At 52.3% G+C, this 13,603-nt stretch overlaps 1 protein-coding gene across 3 annotated transcripts; it reads right to left on the reverse strand.

Annotated features, from left to right (window-relative positions):
* Nucleotides 1–278: 278 nt before the first annotated feature.
* Nucleotides 279–4,264, reverse strand: LOC122368998. Of its 3 annotated transcripts, XM_043343351.1 has the most exons (3): nucleotides 3,755–4,191; nucleotides 846–1,476; nucleotides 279–618 (listed from the first exon to the last, which is right to left on the reverse strand). In XM_043343351.1, the coding sequence occupies exons 1-3, from the start codon at nucleotides 3,866–3,868 to the stop codon at nucleotides 509–511; spliced, it is 855 nt and encodes a 284-aa protein (XP_043199286.1). In that variant the 5' UTR covers nucleotides 3,869–4,191; the 3' UTR covers nucleotides 279–508. The 3 variants fall into 3 exon arrangements, 2 of the variants coding, with proteins under 2 accessions (XP_043199286.1, XP_043199285.1); XM_043343350.1 differs by having other exon boundaries at nucleotides 279–1,476; XR_006254334.1 differs by lacking the exons at nucleotides 279–618; nucleotides 3,755–4,191 and adding an exon at nucleotides 4,225–4,264 and having other exon boundaries at nucleotides 679–1,476.
* Between the last annotated feature and the right edge of the window lie 9,339 nt (nucleotides 4,265–13,603).

The following is a 13,603-nucleotide window of genomic DNA, read 5'->3' on the forward strand; positions in this document are numbered from 1 at the left end:
ATGAGCAGGCTTACTTCTAAATATTCTGCCAATAGATGCCCAGCAACATTGAAAGGGGCAGAACCTATGCAAACCTGTGGTGGTTTTATCATTTACCAACATACTACATAGGTAGGGGGAGCTTCAACACAAGTCAAAGTTAAAGATGAATCATGATATCAATCTCTCCTTCTTTAGCCGGACAAATTCATAAAAATATAGGTAGGTAATAGGTACCTTGCATTTTGTATTGTCATGTTCTTTCAAATCAATCTTACCTGATCATTAGGAATGTAGGATAGCACTGTTCGGTTCGCCCCGGCTCCCGGTCCACACACTAGCTCTCGTGTCGGTCAACTGTATTGGCTCAGGAGGGGACGACCGGTCAGCCCCGGTGGCCGGCCGTGCCTCGGGCGATTAGAGTGGCCGAAATCAAACCCACAAGTCCGCACATAACACCTCCCCCCAGATAACTATCCCATCACCTCCCCCGCAAGACGTAAACACAGAGGTACAAAGTGATTAACGTCTAACGACATAGCAGGCACATAGCGCCATTAACAGAAACAAAAAAAAAAACTTCCAGAGGCGGAGGACGAGGTCTCCCGGCACCACGCAGGGTGTGGGATGACATATGTCCAGCGCTTTCTCAAATGTCAGGTCGGCAGTCTCTAGCATGCGCCTTCGCGCGTCACTGTCGATTGTGCCCACGACGATATGATCCCGGAATCGATCATCGGCACAGTGTTGGCAAAAGTCACAACACGCTGCTATCTCTCTCAGGGCGCACACATACTCGTCGATGGATTCACCGGGCTGCTGTAGTCTGGCTGTGAAGTCCATGCGGTCGACTATGACGTTGCGTTGGCGACGCAAGTACTTCTGCATGGCCTCGAGGACGCTGTCCAGATCCGCGTCCGCGGGTAGCTGGAGCCCGAAGTCGACGATCCGTGTCCAGTCGTCGTCTAATACGGCGATGAGGGCGGCCTTCTGTTCCGCTGTTGTTAGCTCACGCACACGGGTGAGCAGACAGTATCCGTCGAATTTTCTTCTCCATGTGTCGAATTCGATGAGTGACGCTGATGAGTGCAGCCTGGGGACTGGCGTCCCAGTCGCCGGCAGGCAGATCCGTTGCCGGGAACCGACTGTAGGCGGCACAGCCGCCGCGGCGGCGACACTCTCTGTAACCGCGGCCGCCGCAGGTGCGCTCCCGCCGCCAGTCGCCGCAGGCGCGCCGCCGCCGCCAGACGCCGTAGGCGCGCTGCCGCCACCCGCCGCCGCGGGCGGGCAACCGCCGCTCGCCGCCGCAAGCGCGCCGCCGCCGTCGACTGGTCGGGCGCCGGCGGCCGCGCCCTGCTGGATGTGTTGTAGAAGCATCGTTAGCTGCTCGTCACGCCTGGCCGCCAGCTCCAGCTGCTGCCCCAGAAGCCGAGTCAGCAGCTCTGTCGATGTCTCAGTCGCCGGTGCCGCGCCCGGCGGCTTGGCGTCTCGCTCCTCCTGCTCGCAGTCCGACATCGTCACACGTTAAACACTGAAACGCTTCACTCGGCAGCAAAGTACACACGTATCACACTTATCACAATAGTCCGAGTCAGTCTCATATCGGTTCGCGTATCACTGCGACCGCGCCATGTTCGGTTCGCCCCGGCTCCCGGTCCACACACTAGCTCTCGTGTCGGTCAACTGTATTGGCTCAGGAGGGGACGACCGGTCAGCCCCGGTGGCCGGCCGTGCCTCGGGCGATTAGAGTGGCCGAAATCAAACCCACAAGTCCGCACATAACAAGCACCTTACAGTTATTGAAGACAAAAATCCAAATATTCTTTCAGGCAAGATCAAAAAACCAGAAATAAAACCTACAGGCTTAAAAAAAATGGAAAATTGAATTGGATAGGTATATGCTTTCGATTTTCTGCACATTCAGTTACATAATACCTAGAGCTCTGTTCGCACCCCGTTTATTTATCAGCAGGCTGCGACCATGCTGCTAACTTCTTGGCTCCTCATTGGTCGAATTCAAGTGGTCTATTCGTTAGACCAATAAGAGGCCAAGCCGCGCCAGCAATAACCGACAGCACGCTGATATAAAAACAGCGACCGAGCAGGGCCCTGGATAAAAACTCAAATATGTTCTAAGTCTTGTTTGCGCGAGCGCTCACAGAAAAAAAACTGATCGATTAAGCCAATAGAATTAGAGTATCAGCGAGCGCAAGCCGCAAACCTTACTTACTGTTCATTCACATTAGGCTCTGAACAAAATTCCATCTGACAATTTTTTCGTCAGACGGTTCTTCGTCGGCAGATTTTCGTCTGACTTTTTCGTCTTGCATTTATTCGTCTGTACGAATTGATTTGGTGCATTTTTCTTCGGAGTGTTTTACTGTCCGGCATTTTTTCGTCTGGACGAGGCGGAAAATGTCCTTACGAAAAAAATGCGCGGACTTAAAAATGCACAGGCGAAAAATGCATAGACGAAAGTCTGCGGACGAAAATCTGCATACGAAAAATTGTCCGACGAAAACCTGCTAAACGGAAAAGTTAAACTGTCATGCTCATGGAATCATTGCTTATATTGGATGCTCATTGCGCAATGCCCATGGTGATTTGATGACTTGCAAATCGAATAAGTTTGACACTTGCTTGGTCAGTGGTTCAGGGTAGCTTCCAAGTAGCTTCAAGCCCGGCATATCACAACCCAGAAAACAAGGCCCAGAAAATATGTGAGGTGAGATTAGAAAAGAACTTTCCAAACCACCACTGTCCACTGTTTCACTTGTTTGACAGTTTCATAATCCATAACATTGATAATGTAAAAAGCTATCAGGTCTCTTGTTCCAGTTCTGCCTCACAGCCATGACAATGATTTGGCTCTGTATATGTCTACACAGTCTGGTTCTTGTTAAGTATTATTTATATTTATTGTCTTTACTTTATAAACAGTCTGGTTCATTTTCTCTTCATGTATCTATCTTAGCCCCTTGCAGCTGGTCGCTCAGCGGCTCAACCATGATATTTAGGTACTGAAGTGTTTACAGACAAAACCTAGTGCAGGGTCCTTAGTGGCCATGTGCAACATAAACCTCATGGTCCAGCTTCCAGGATTCTTGAGGTCCCTCAAGAATATGATGGTACAGATCCAGACCCTTCTCCTAAGATCCCATGACAAATAATAAAACTGGGACTGAAGGTCTGCATTCTGCAGGGTCTTGCAGCATATCAAAATTTTGAGGTCCTGACCCCCTGGGTTTCCATGGTTTCAGGGTTTCCATGGTTTCACGGCATATGAAATGTTGAGGTCCTGGGTTTCTATAAGGTCTCATGTTGATGTCACATGAAATGTTGATGTCCTGGGATTCCAAGGTCTTGCGGCATATGCAAATGTTGAGGTCCTGGGATTCCAAGGTCATGCGACATATGCAAATGTTGTAGTCCTGGGATTCCAAGGTCTCGCGGCATATACAAATGTTGAGGTCCTGGGATTCCAAGGTCTCGCGACATATGCAAATGTTAAGGTCCTGGGATTCCAAGGTCTCGCGGCACATGGACGTTTTAAGGTCCTGGGTTTCCAAGGTCTCACGACAAAAATCACAATGCAAGGTCCAGGATCCATCAAGGTCCCAGACCTTGGACTCTGCGAACCCTGGATCTCGGACCTTTTTGGGACCTTGGCACAAGTCTGCTTCCAATTCTTTTACTTGAAACCAGCTTACCAAGCTGACAACCTAATCATCAACGAATCTACGATGTCCTGGGAAAGACGTCAACGCACACTCACTACATCACTCTCCGCGAAATTCTTGCATACTTCATTCTGTTCAGCTCTCCCACACCGGGGCTGCTTCGCTTTCAGACCAGCTCTTCGCTCCCACGAAGAACATGCCGGCACCATTGTCTCGGAACAATGTTCTGCTCTCGCGCGGGTCACGGGCGCCTCCTGCGCGCGGCCGTGCGAGCTTCTGAGCGATGACCTCCGCGCCAGGGCATGCCGCTGGTCTCTGTCGCCGTGCGGGGTCCCGCGGGCCGCTCTCCGCCCCTGATTACGCTAAGGGACTGAGATGCCGTCGGACAGCTGCCCTCAGGGGACTGTGACGCAGACGCTCAGCTGCTAGGGCGGTAATGATTTCTCATTGGATCACTCGGATCAGGCAGCTGTGAGCTGCGACATTCTATCCGTGCTCTGTGCCATGCGCCTATTCCACTCTGCGGCTTGGTTTCCCGCAGCTGGTCCACGGCTGACCACCATACTTGCCGGTTCGATCCGCGCCGCCGCGCTGCCCGTCCTCACCCCTCTCCCCTCACCGTCCCCGATCAGCGCTGATATCGCGGCTTCCGTGGGTCCGCGGGGGTCTCCGAGGGGTGGTATCTAGGCCAGGTCCGGACCCCAGAGGCGGGAAGGGGTGAGCCGTCACCCGGCTGTCAGCGGCCGGCAGCTGCGGGGAGGGGAGGCGAGGTGCGCGGCTGTTTATCCCGTCCGGGGTCGGTGTTTACCTGGGCCGGGCCGCCAGTGCCTCGGGCGGCTCTAGGAATGCCCGGTCGGAGAGGGTTGGACCGAGCGCCGCGCTGATGGGAGTATCGGGAAGGGTCGGGGAGGCGGGGAGGGTCGGCGCGGAAGGGTCGGACGGGTCGGCGGAAGGTGGGGGAGCCGGCGTCCAAGGCTGAGAACGGGCCCGGCTGCTCCGCCGCCGCTCCTGCGTGATCGACCGTGCATGGCAGAGCCCGAGTTCTCGGGAATACCCACTACTACTGCCTGCACACCTGTTCTATGAATACCGCCGGAAAGGAAGGAGCGTCGTGTTTGGTGTTTGCATCGCCACGACACTGACAATCGACTCGTAGTACCGACGACGGCGGAAATGCCCCCTGTCGCCGCCGGTGTCATTACAGCGCCGGTATCAGAGGCGCCGCTGGCGGCGCGCCGTGTAGATACACCCCTGCATGACTCACGGTCACACGCCACCGCGCCACGGAGCCGCTGGGAGCCGCCGGCCGGCCATCACGGCCGGCCGGCCGAGACAAGGTGACCGGCGTGCAGCCGAGGGGACCGCTGCGCAGTCGGCCCGGCGCCGCTCCACGGCCCGGCGCAGAGAGCGATGCACCGATGTACTGCGCTGGCGACATTTTCCTGTTGCTGTGCGATACAGCTGACCCATTTGCCAGGTCACCAGAAACTCACAAATACTGCGACTCTGTGGTCGTGCAGTTCATCGCACTATGTGGCAATGTGGGTACTTATCTATTTGCGCTGCCGAAAATGGCGCATCAGCACGCCTGAAATTCACACACTACTTGTAGAGTAGAACATGATGCAAAGACCGTGATTGGCATTCCATATCGCCCAGGTAAAACACATTTTTGTTGACACAGCATTCCAGGCTGAATAGAATAGACCCTTACCACGCCACGTATCATTTGACTGTGTTTGATTTTAAGCCGGTAATATTCAGACGAGTACCTATTGATAATTTGTGATGAAATCAGACCGCTAAACAAGGTCGTCCAGAGTCAGAAGGTATCTCACAAATTGCAACACGGTCTGCTATCAGACGGTAAGCTATGATTAAAATCCTGCATCATTATAACTGGTCTCATCTCGATTGTGTCGATACATACTACCTTGAACCGGGATTCTCGATTTCACATAGCAATCGGTAAGGCAAGTTGAATGAACTGTTGCCATATCTAAGCCACTTAGCGTTTCATCTACACATAACACAACTACCAGTGGCGTCCGGCACTCTGCAACCCGTGTTATGCCGCTAACTGGCAGAGCTCCCGACTGGAAATCCGTGGTAAGTCGCCATGTTGGACCGGTGCAACAGGACGTTGAGTCAGTTGATAACTTGCCATGCACCCCATTGAAGAGATGTCAACATGGGATGGCATACGATTAAACAAGCACCGTTTTGTAATATCAGGTAAACACTTCAATAGCTACTTAGCGCGTGTGTCTGGCGGTATTCTGCTCTATAATATCGTGCCGCAATAAAGAAAGTAGCCAAGCCGGATAGGGTCAGTGACATCCAAGTTACACTGCTATCTATTATTGCTCAAAAGGTTGAAGAACCACCAGAAAAGACCAGAAAGAGAACTGGGAAAGATACAAGATGTGAGCGAGTAAATCCAATGTTGAAACGGGAATAGATAAAGTATGATAACGCGCATCATCGGAACAGTTTTCGTTGAAGGTGTGGTTTTACCATGGTTTTCTTTCTTTGGTTTTAACAAGATTTTGTTTTTAATGGGTGATGAAAATGGTTCACTTGGATTTATATACTTCTATATAAAGTGAGGACGTATGCTGTCCTTCACGGTGTCTTGGATGCCCGTATGAAGGATTCATTGCGAACGCAATGCAGTTGCCCGATGTGGCATGTATGTATTGGCTAAAGACTCACCTATCTACCCATAGCAGGTAATAACCGCTGTCCATCAAATTGGAAGAAAACGGAAAATATTTATGAGAGGCTGGTCAAAGAAGGGTGGTGCTGCGGTACGCAAGCGCATTAGATAATCACCAGCCCAAGACTAACATCGTGCAACTGCTTCGCTCCCGACAGGAACTGAAGAAGGACACAGAACAAGCATTAGCATCACTTCAAATGGGAGACTGCAGCTTTGCACACGACACTGTCACCACAAGCTGGAGGCTGCAGTTAGGCACACAGCAGCATCGTCTGGAGACTGCAGTTATGTACAAAACAGTACCACCAGGAGACTGCAGTACGGTACACAGCAGTACCTATCACCTACAGGCTGCAGTATGGCGCAAAGCAGCATCGTCTGGAGACTGCAGTTCTGTACAAAACAGTATCACCAGGAGACTGCAGTATAACACACAACAACATCACCAGAAGACTGCGTTTCTGTACAAGACAGTATCACTAAGAGTTGATAAATGGGTTATTCACGCACACGTCATCTCTCTTATTTGGAGACTGCAGGTTTTTAGAAGACATGAGCGCCAGTACTGGGAGACATACAACCCCATCTATTTAGTGGATGGATGGCTGAAAATTATACATAACTCGAGCACCAACTGACAAGTTGCAGTGAAATTCTCGATGAGCAGCAGCAGCCCATCAGACGCCAGTCACTGCAGCTGATATATTTATTTACATTCCGTCGGCGGGAGCAGTTGATAGTCCCACCAGGTGGTCGGGTGAAAACTGCCCCGGTGGTTCTGTCGAGGTGACAACAGCTCGCCGCACCCATCCGGTGCCGCTGTATGTACGTTCCATCACGGTGAAAGCCGAGCTGCCTCTCTGCCGTCGTGTTCTGACGGCTAACGGTCGTGATGCACTGGGGATGCTGCGTGACAGGCGCCCCAGGGGTCCTCGTCGGTGGCGATATTTTCACTCTATCCCGCGGAGTAGTAAGAGGGACACACAAAACATACACGCGGGGAGTGTCAGAAGCTGGGCCTATATCGAGACACCTGAGCAAGTGCATCCGATTCCAGAGTGGATCGACTCAGACTATCGGGCGGTGGCCGCGAGGCTGCCCACGGGCTCCCGCGTCTTCTTTTCAGTCAAACCTCAGGATTAGGCTGTAAATTTCGTCTTTAAATGTCCGTGGGAAAACGATCAGCCAGAAACTATCGCGACTGACCGCAGAGGATGTTGACTCTCTGAACGGCTTGTGATGCAGATCGACCGACAGGCCGATGAACTGGCAATGCACCAGACTAAAATTTTTCCACACATGTGAGAAACTCTAGAAATCTCCACGTCAGATGAGCACGTGAACAGTCAGACAGCTTCAATTTTACCTTTTGCTATCTGCGCCAGAGTTCTGGTGTGTTCGGATGGGTGACAACTCATGAAACAGGCAAGATTTACTCACTAACGGGTCGGCTAGTACACTTGTCTGGAAACACACGTTTCTTTAGAAAGTTGCGCCGGCCGCTGACCCACCGGTGCGAATGCTAAAGCAACAACCAGCTGTTTATTTAGCATAAGCCCGATGAATGTCCGTATACAGCTTTCTCGAGTCGCCTTAATCACGCCTGTCGTGGGGCGGCTGCTGACACAGCGGTAGCCGGTGCTGAGTCGCCCACAGCGGCAGATGGGAGGGCTCACTGCAGCTCATAGCATAGCCGAGAGCAGGCTCCTCTCCGCGGCTCAGAGGCCTTTCTCCGCGGCTCGGGCGGCGCCGAGTCGTTGACCGACCAGCCCGGCGGCGGCTGCGGCTGCTAACTGACTTAATGTCTGCTCGGCGAGCCGCTCATGTGGGTTTTCGACACGCTATACCTCGGTGCTAGAATTGCATGGCCGTGTAATTGCTCAAACGGAAACCGAGCCGCGCGATGAAACGCCTCTTCAGGTGTGTGTAAGACTTCACACGTGTAGGCCGCCCAGACCTTGGATCCGTTGTATAGTTTTCCATTGAAGTAGCTGTGGATCAGCACCTAGCATAATTCGTTTGGCCTTCTGACTGATGACGCGGCGTCTTTGCCGATGACTTAATGAATAACCCGGCATCAGCCTCGCTTCTCGACAGTGATGCGCCGTCAATGACGAGCATAATCTACGGTGACACTCGGCTAAAAATATACACACGTCTCCTTCACTCTGCAGTCACGCAGAAGTTTATAGCGAACCGTCAGTCGCGATTGAGGCTTATCACCGTAATCATCTGGTCATCGAGTGTCTTCATTTGGTGATACGCGTGCTGAGATGTGCTGCGGTGGGCACCAGGCCGGCGTATGTTGTTGTAACCGCTAGTGCTACCGCAGCAAAACGATCTATATAACGCACGACGTAACGAGGGTGAGAAGAAATGAATAGTAGGTGACACGAGCACTGGTAACTGCTGACATGGAATGCTTCCGCAGCAAATGGCATTGAGCTCAGTAGGTCGTCTATCGCCATAATGCCTTAAGCGCAATCATTTCTGATTTCATCACTCTAGTCGCCAGTAATGGTTGAATTGAAAATATTTCCGCTTAGGTCTGTAAAAAAGGAGTCGGCTGCATCTAAAAGAACTCTGCGTCGAATGCTGGCTCGGCGGGGGGCGCTGCGACAGAGAAGGTGCGACATCACATCCGGCAGAGAGACACGGAGCCCGTCACGGCGCGCGCACGCCGAGAATGGACGCTTTTTGTGATCGCCTTCTGCCGCCGGAAGGGTCCGAGAAAACGAGTGGTGTCTGGACTCTCAGCCGGCCTGTAAACGTCGCTGTGAGGCACCCGACAATGCCCGCCGGTCTGACGTACTGACCATGTCTCCACTGGAGGCCGGTCGTCATAATCGCTGGATAAATATAGCCGCTGCTTTACTGCCTGGTCATGGTACCGCCAGAAATGTTACTATCGTAGAAATGGACTCTGGAAGAGGCTCGACCGAAGCGAAAAAGTGAAACATCTTCACGTGGATGCAGCGGTTAGTGCCGGCGCCACAGGATGGCTTGTATGTAGTGCCGATTGTAAAACAGTCGCGAGCTAATAAAAACAATAGCAGGGCCCTTGAAGATGACCCCACAGGAATTTACTGGTGGCTGTTAAGTTTTTCTAGTTCTTTTTGTTTTGTCAAAAGTAACAAAGAGGAATAGGCTGATAAATTTATATTTATGATGTCCTTTTATTTTTTCTGTATAACGATATTAAGCAGTATTCATAGCAAATGCATGTGTAATGTTTTCCACTATCCCATCCAATCCATCACATTTTGTTGCCATCACATTCACCAGCGAATGATACCCCATCTCGATGTAACGACGGCCTCGGCCGCGCCGCGGCGGGGGCGGCGTGGCGGGGTGGACGGCGCTCGTCTGCCAGCCATGTTTGTCAGATTTTGACATGATTCTCAATGAGGCTCAGATTTGCATACCCAAACATGAGCGCCGCATCTCACCGCGAAGGCCAGTGAAACTCCCACTCGGGGTGGTGGCGTCTGCCAGGGCCGCGGGGCAGGGGGCGGGTCAGGGAGAGACAGAGGGACGGTGAGGAGTATCTCCGGCCCGCTGAGTGCGCTGGTGCCCGGGGCCGTCCTCTCACCACCACCGCCTTCGGCGGCGTGTGTCAGAGGACGGGGCCATCTGTTGCGCACCTCCCCTACCCGAGGACGGACGGTCATTTGTGCCCCACGCGCCACCGTGACCGCCGTTCGCGAGCCGCCGCCTACGGCACAATACACAACGCTTGTGCAAGCCGGCGAGCGTCTGTGAGGTAACGCCGGCCGCCACTGTGGCCGCCTATGTATGTGCCGACTGACGAAAGTCGCCAACTGCAGCCGTTTGCCGATTGTGAGCGGCTCACTGCCGACCATCTGCCGGCCGGCCGCGGGCTCGGCCGTCCTGCCGCCGACCGGGCGACGAGCCGGGGCGACACCGGCCGCCTTTCTCCGCGCTCATGCAATGCATCAGCTCGTCACTGCGCCGTACCGATCGCCGCGCTCTTGGCAGCGCGGTCCCGGTCCAGCACACTCTCTAGATGTCCAGATTGTGTCGGCGACGACCGGCCCAGGTTCTTCGTCCTGTGGGGGCGCCCCGACGGCCAATTACCGACAGAACGGTCCTTGGACTGGCGCGGCGGAGCGCTTTCAGTCTCCTCTTAGGTTCGACTAAATGCTCGGAGTTTCTCAAGTCGTCCAGGAGTCACCTGAGACCCCAATATTCAGTCAAAGCAGCGCAGTCGGGGCATTCCACGTCAAATCGAACAAAAATCGGCTGTTTTGCACCTTACCATCAGCGATTTCATTATAAATTGGTGAGCGAGTTCCTGTGTCGCCCCGAACATTACATTGATGTTTTTTGCACATTCTGACCACAGGTCTTCTAAATATAGGGCATCGAATTTTTACAAAATGTTGCATCTTTATATTTTTGAACGACCATAACTTTGGTTGTACTTGTTTGATTTGAATGAAATAAACCTTACTGTTTAGGTAATTTCTTAAGCATTTGTTTAGAATTGCACCTACTTAAATACATGACCTTGAAATTTGCTTAACTCTGTTCTTAAGCACAAAAATTGAAATAGCAAAAAACACGTCACCTTCGATTTGGCTAATTTTCATATATTTTATTGCCTACCATATTCTTAACAACCTGTGAAAAAATTAGAGTGGGCCATTCATAAGTTTTGAAGAAAATGGCACATATGCAAACGTATGTTAGCACGCGCAGTGGGGGGGGGAGAGTGAATTTCGCCCCACCCCTAGCCTGGTTTTCGCCAATATCTCATAGTATTAATGCGAAATTAATTATAGCTACCTGTCCAAAATTGAATTGCACATCTCATCGTGCAAGCAAGAAGAAAATCGGTTCACAACTGGTCTAGTAATAGCGGTGTAAAGTGAACATCCTGTCGCCGCGGCGACGCGGCGACTCGGCAGCCGGCGCCGACCGCTAGCCGCCGCCTGAATTGTAGACTGTGCCGGGACCAAACGGAACGGTTCCGTCTTTACATCGCGCTCCTTACCGCTGATTACGTTTGATTCGCGTCAAATTTTGTGAGAAGACTAAGAAATGTACAGGCAATCTTATGGTGTAAGAATTTTGAAAATCGGTTAGTCAACAATTGAAATATGAACGTGTAAACACAAAATTGTGATTGCTGCGTTTCCCGCGTCGGCCGATCCCGCCTCAGCCGGCGACATGTTACTCTTAGCAGGTCTCTAACTGCCATATCTATTATTGGATTAACTAGAAATTCCCCATACATACTCAAAAATGTATATTCTTTCGTATAATGAAGATAAAAAGACGTGAAGATATCGTTGCGTGATAATGTTTTCGTTGAATTTTTGGCTTCATGATGCATTTCCACACGGCTCAAAATTCACCGCAAAATACCGTTTGCCTGAGACACTTTTACTATGGAACTTGAATGCTTGACTACGATGACTATGTATTTCCATTCTCGCAGAGTTTGGGATATCACTAATCAGCAATCATTCATTTCAGAAAGTGTACGCAAGCAAGCATGTCTTGACTCTGTCTTTCAAGGTCACGCGCGGTTGCGTGATGTTGATGCATGAAAACGGCGTTTGCCGCGAGAGTTATGAATGGCCCACTCCATTTTTTTCACAGATGGTTAGGAACATTGTGACGGACATAATATGTAAAAATTACCCGAATCGAAGGTGACGTGTTTTTTGCTATTTAAATTTTTCTGTTTTAATTCAAGGTCAATTGCATTTCAAGGTCACTTCAATTTAATTTTATAATTAAACATCAAAGCCTTATCAATAGCCTACAAGACCCTGTTAATATCATTTTGATACCAGAAAAGGAACCACAGTTATAGACATTTAAAAAATTGATGTGTGGCATTTTTGGCTAAATTCGATGACCTATATCTCAGCGATACTTAATCAAATTTCGAAAATATTATACGCAACTCAGTTTTGAACCATGCCCAGTCTGCCTACAAATTTTCAGAAAAATCGAAGGGGATGACGGATTTCGGTGTTTGATTTGACGTGGAATGCCCCAGTCATGTCTGCTTTGGCGGTGGCTGGGTGTCCGTTTCAGTGACTTGGTGTCCGTTTCAGCGGCTGGTTGTCTTTTTCGGTGGCTAGTTGTCTGTTTCGGTTCTGGGTGTCTGTTTCGGTGGCTGGGTGTCTGTTTCGGCGGCTGGTTGTCTGTTTCGGTGTTGGCTGGGTGTCTGTTTCGGTGTTGGCTGGGTGTCTGTTTCGGCGGCTGGTCAGTGCCTGGGCGTTGGCGCTAATTTGGGCGGCGCGTCTGGTCTGTCTAATGACCCGCAGCTGACGGTGCTCAGTCTACGATAGCGGCGCGGTGGGGTGCGGTTTCTGTCAGTGCCCACCTGTCGGCCACTTTATGCCACCGCCGGCTGCGGAGCTCCGCCGCGCCGGCCGGCCGGTCAGTTTGTTTTCGCGTGGGATGCGGCGGGCGATGCGCCGCGCCCGATTCGACCGGACCACCCGTTACGTTTAATGACGAGCCAGAGCTCCGCCGTGTAATCAGCGGTGTCTGCGCACGTAAGGCGGCCGCCGGGACGACCTTCCCGCGCCCGGCCGGCGCTCCCGGGGCAGACGCGCAGTTCGCCGCCGTCCATGTGCGAGGCTCGGCCGCTGCATAAACTGGGGTCAACGCCGAGTTTACCACGTTCCCACAGCCCGGCGCGACGGCAAAGACCTCTGCTTGGTTTGCAGAGCCAGCATGTAACAATTAGCCGTGGGATGAGCAGCAATTACAAAGATTAATAAGCAGGAAATATTGCGGAAAGCCATCTCATGATACGCTCCCACGATGGTGCCTTAGAAGCTTTACAGATCGGGATTACTAAGGAACGTGCTCTGTGTCTAATCCTGGTCATTTTTGTTGTTGCTGCATCCTGAAGGACCAGTCGGCAGGCGACTCTCTAATACAAGCGTGCCGGGCTGACCGTAGTGTGATCTGGTGTCGGTACCGCACACCGGGACCCCCCCCCCCCTCCCACCGGCAGCCGGAAGGGAGGGGACCGGTGACAGGAAGGCGTGCGGTCCGGTCGTGCGCCGTAACACGGTCCCGCTGACCGGTCACCGCTCGGGCCGGACCGGTCGGGTCGGCCGCCGACCGGCCGCCACTTTCACTGGGCGCTGACCGGCGGCGGCAGCGGCAGCGGTCAGGTGCGCGGCCCGGCGGCGCTGGCATCCGAGGCGCGGCCGCCCCGGCCGGCGTC

This window comes from Amphibalanus amphitrite, unplaced genomic scaffold (genome assembly GCF_019059575.1).
Source record: "Amphibalanus amphitrite isolate SeventyFive unplaced genomic scaffold, NRLGWU_Aamphi_draft 000997F_arrow, whole genome shotgun sequence".
NCBI classification, from domain to species: domain Eukaryota; kingdom Metazoa; phylum Arthropoda; class Thecostraca; order Balanomorpha; family Balanidae; genus Amphibalanus; species Amphibalanus amphitrite.